Source organism: Hipposideros armiger, unplaced genomic scaffold (assembly GCF_001890085.2).
Source record: "Hipposideros armiger isolate ML-2016 unplaced genomic scaffold, ASM189008v1 scaffold_965, whole genome shotgun sequence".
NCBI classification, from domain to species: Eukaryota; Metazoa; Chordata; class Mammalia; order Chiroptera; family Hipposideridae; genus Hipposideros; species Hipposideros armiger.
The window spans coordinates 631572-633357 of NW_017732315.1; the positions used below are offsets into that span (position 1 = coordinate 631572).

The 1786-nt window shown below is 41.0% G+C and overlaps 1 protein-coding gene across 1 annotated transcript in view; it reads left to right on the top strand.

The window, feature by feature from the left end:
- Positions 1-1786, top strand: part of ZSWIM5 (zinc finger SWIM-type containing 5) — a 184097-nt gene that overhangs the window by 132648 nt on the left and 49663 nt on the right. Inside the window, exon 5 of the mRNA XM_019630899.1 lies at positions 1681-1716. Within this exon, the coding sequence (XP_019486444.1) occupies positions 1681-1716 (36 nt within the window). The remainder of the gene's footprint in view (positions 1-1680; positions 1717-1786) is intronic.

Consider the following 1786-nt stretch of genomic DNA (forward strand, 5'->3'; position numbering starts at 1 on the left):
GTCTATATGAGTCAATGCCTGTCTTTATTCCTTTACTTTTATTTTCTTGAGATTTCAAGAGGGAGTTGTGATAAACATATGTGTTTAGTTAGCTATCTTTAACCAGAAGTAACTCATGTTTATTCGTCTAGGTCAAACTCAAATGTCATTTCTTTTCTATAATTTTTACTGATCCCATGTGCAAAATTAATTGCTTCATCATATATATTCTCATAGAACTTTATATATGTCTATCATAGCATTTACCAAGCTTTGTTATAATTATTTGGATGACTCCTAACTACAATCCCCTTGAGAGCCATCATTGTATAATACTATTATATTACATAGTATAGTTTCTTTTTCATGGTAGATTTTTTAAATTGAATTGAGCCAATATAAATGAATATTCATGATCTTCAGTTAGTATTTGAAATTGAGGCTAAAATGGCCTTTTAAAACATTCCTATTTGACTTTCAGGGGCCTTGACATAATGTCTAAACATACCTCCATCTATAGATGTAACCCCATCCCAAAGGATGTTTAACTTAAGCCATTCTGCAGCCAGGCTTATTGCTAACTTGAGATTGAGGATATATCTGGCTTAGCTACACAGCCAAATTTGAAAAGAAGAAGCAGGTTTGCTTGAAAAGAAGAGCAATGTGGTCAAAGAAATAGTACCCATTGGTTATGTAGAATATGTGATACCCTGCTACAGTGACAGAAAAGATGCAAGAATGTGATAGTTTTAAGGCATCACAGTTGATCAGCAGTATCAAAATCTAAGTCCAAATAAATCATTTTCCCTGGAAATACTAAAATTCTACTATGTGCCAAGTAGTATGTTAGTCCCTTTACAAATGTTATTTTATTTAATTCTCAGAATATCCTACAACATAGGGGTTTTTTTGGTTTTTTGGTTTGTTTTGTTAATTGGGGAATTGGGGGAGGGGAACAGTGTTGGGGAATTAGGAGTGGGGGGTGGGGACCAGCCAAGTTGTTGTTCTTCAATCCTAGTTGTGGAGGGCGCCAGTCACCATCTGGCTGCCCATTGGCAGCTCGTGGCCTCTAAGCTCAAGGTGCTGTGTTACAATCTTAGTTGTGAATGGGCGTAGGCACCATCCCATGTCGGAGTCGAACCAGCAGCCTAGTTGTTAAGAGTGCATGCTCTGTCCACTGAGCCACCCGGGTGGCAGCTCAGCTCAAAGTGCTGAGTTCAGTCTTAGTTGCGGGCGGGTGTAGCCCACCATCGAACAGGCAGTCTTGTTGTTAGGAGCACGTGCTCTCACCAGCTGAGCCATCCTACCATCTGTTGGCAGCTCAGCAGCAGCTCAGCTCGGGCGCAGCGTCACTGGCCCATGTGGGAATCGAACTGGCAGCCCTGTTGCTCAGAGCTCACGCCCTTAAGCTAACTCTTAACCAACTGAGCCACTCGGGGCCGGCCCCAACATAGGTGTTTTTATGACCTCAGTATTACAGTTGAGGGATTTGAAGCTCAGAAAATCCAAGGTCATCTACCCAAAAATTGAAACCCTTTTGGAACAACTCCCTTCTGACCCTGTCCTTTCACTAAATGCCCTTCCTCTATGCTGCTCTCATACCCTGAACATATCTTTATCTTGACACTTATCATATTCAAATGGCATTCTGTTTATTTATCTATCTCCCCCCACTAGACAGCTCTTCGAGGGTAGGAATAGTGTCTTATTCTCCAGTACAGGACCTTGAACATGGAAAGCTCTCGATAAATGTTTGTTGTACTGCAGATTCAAGCTCAGAATTCAAGCCCTAATCTGTCTTGTTCAT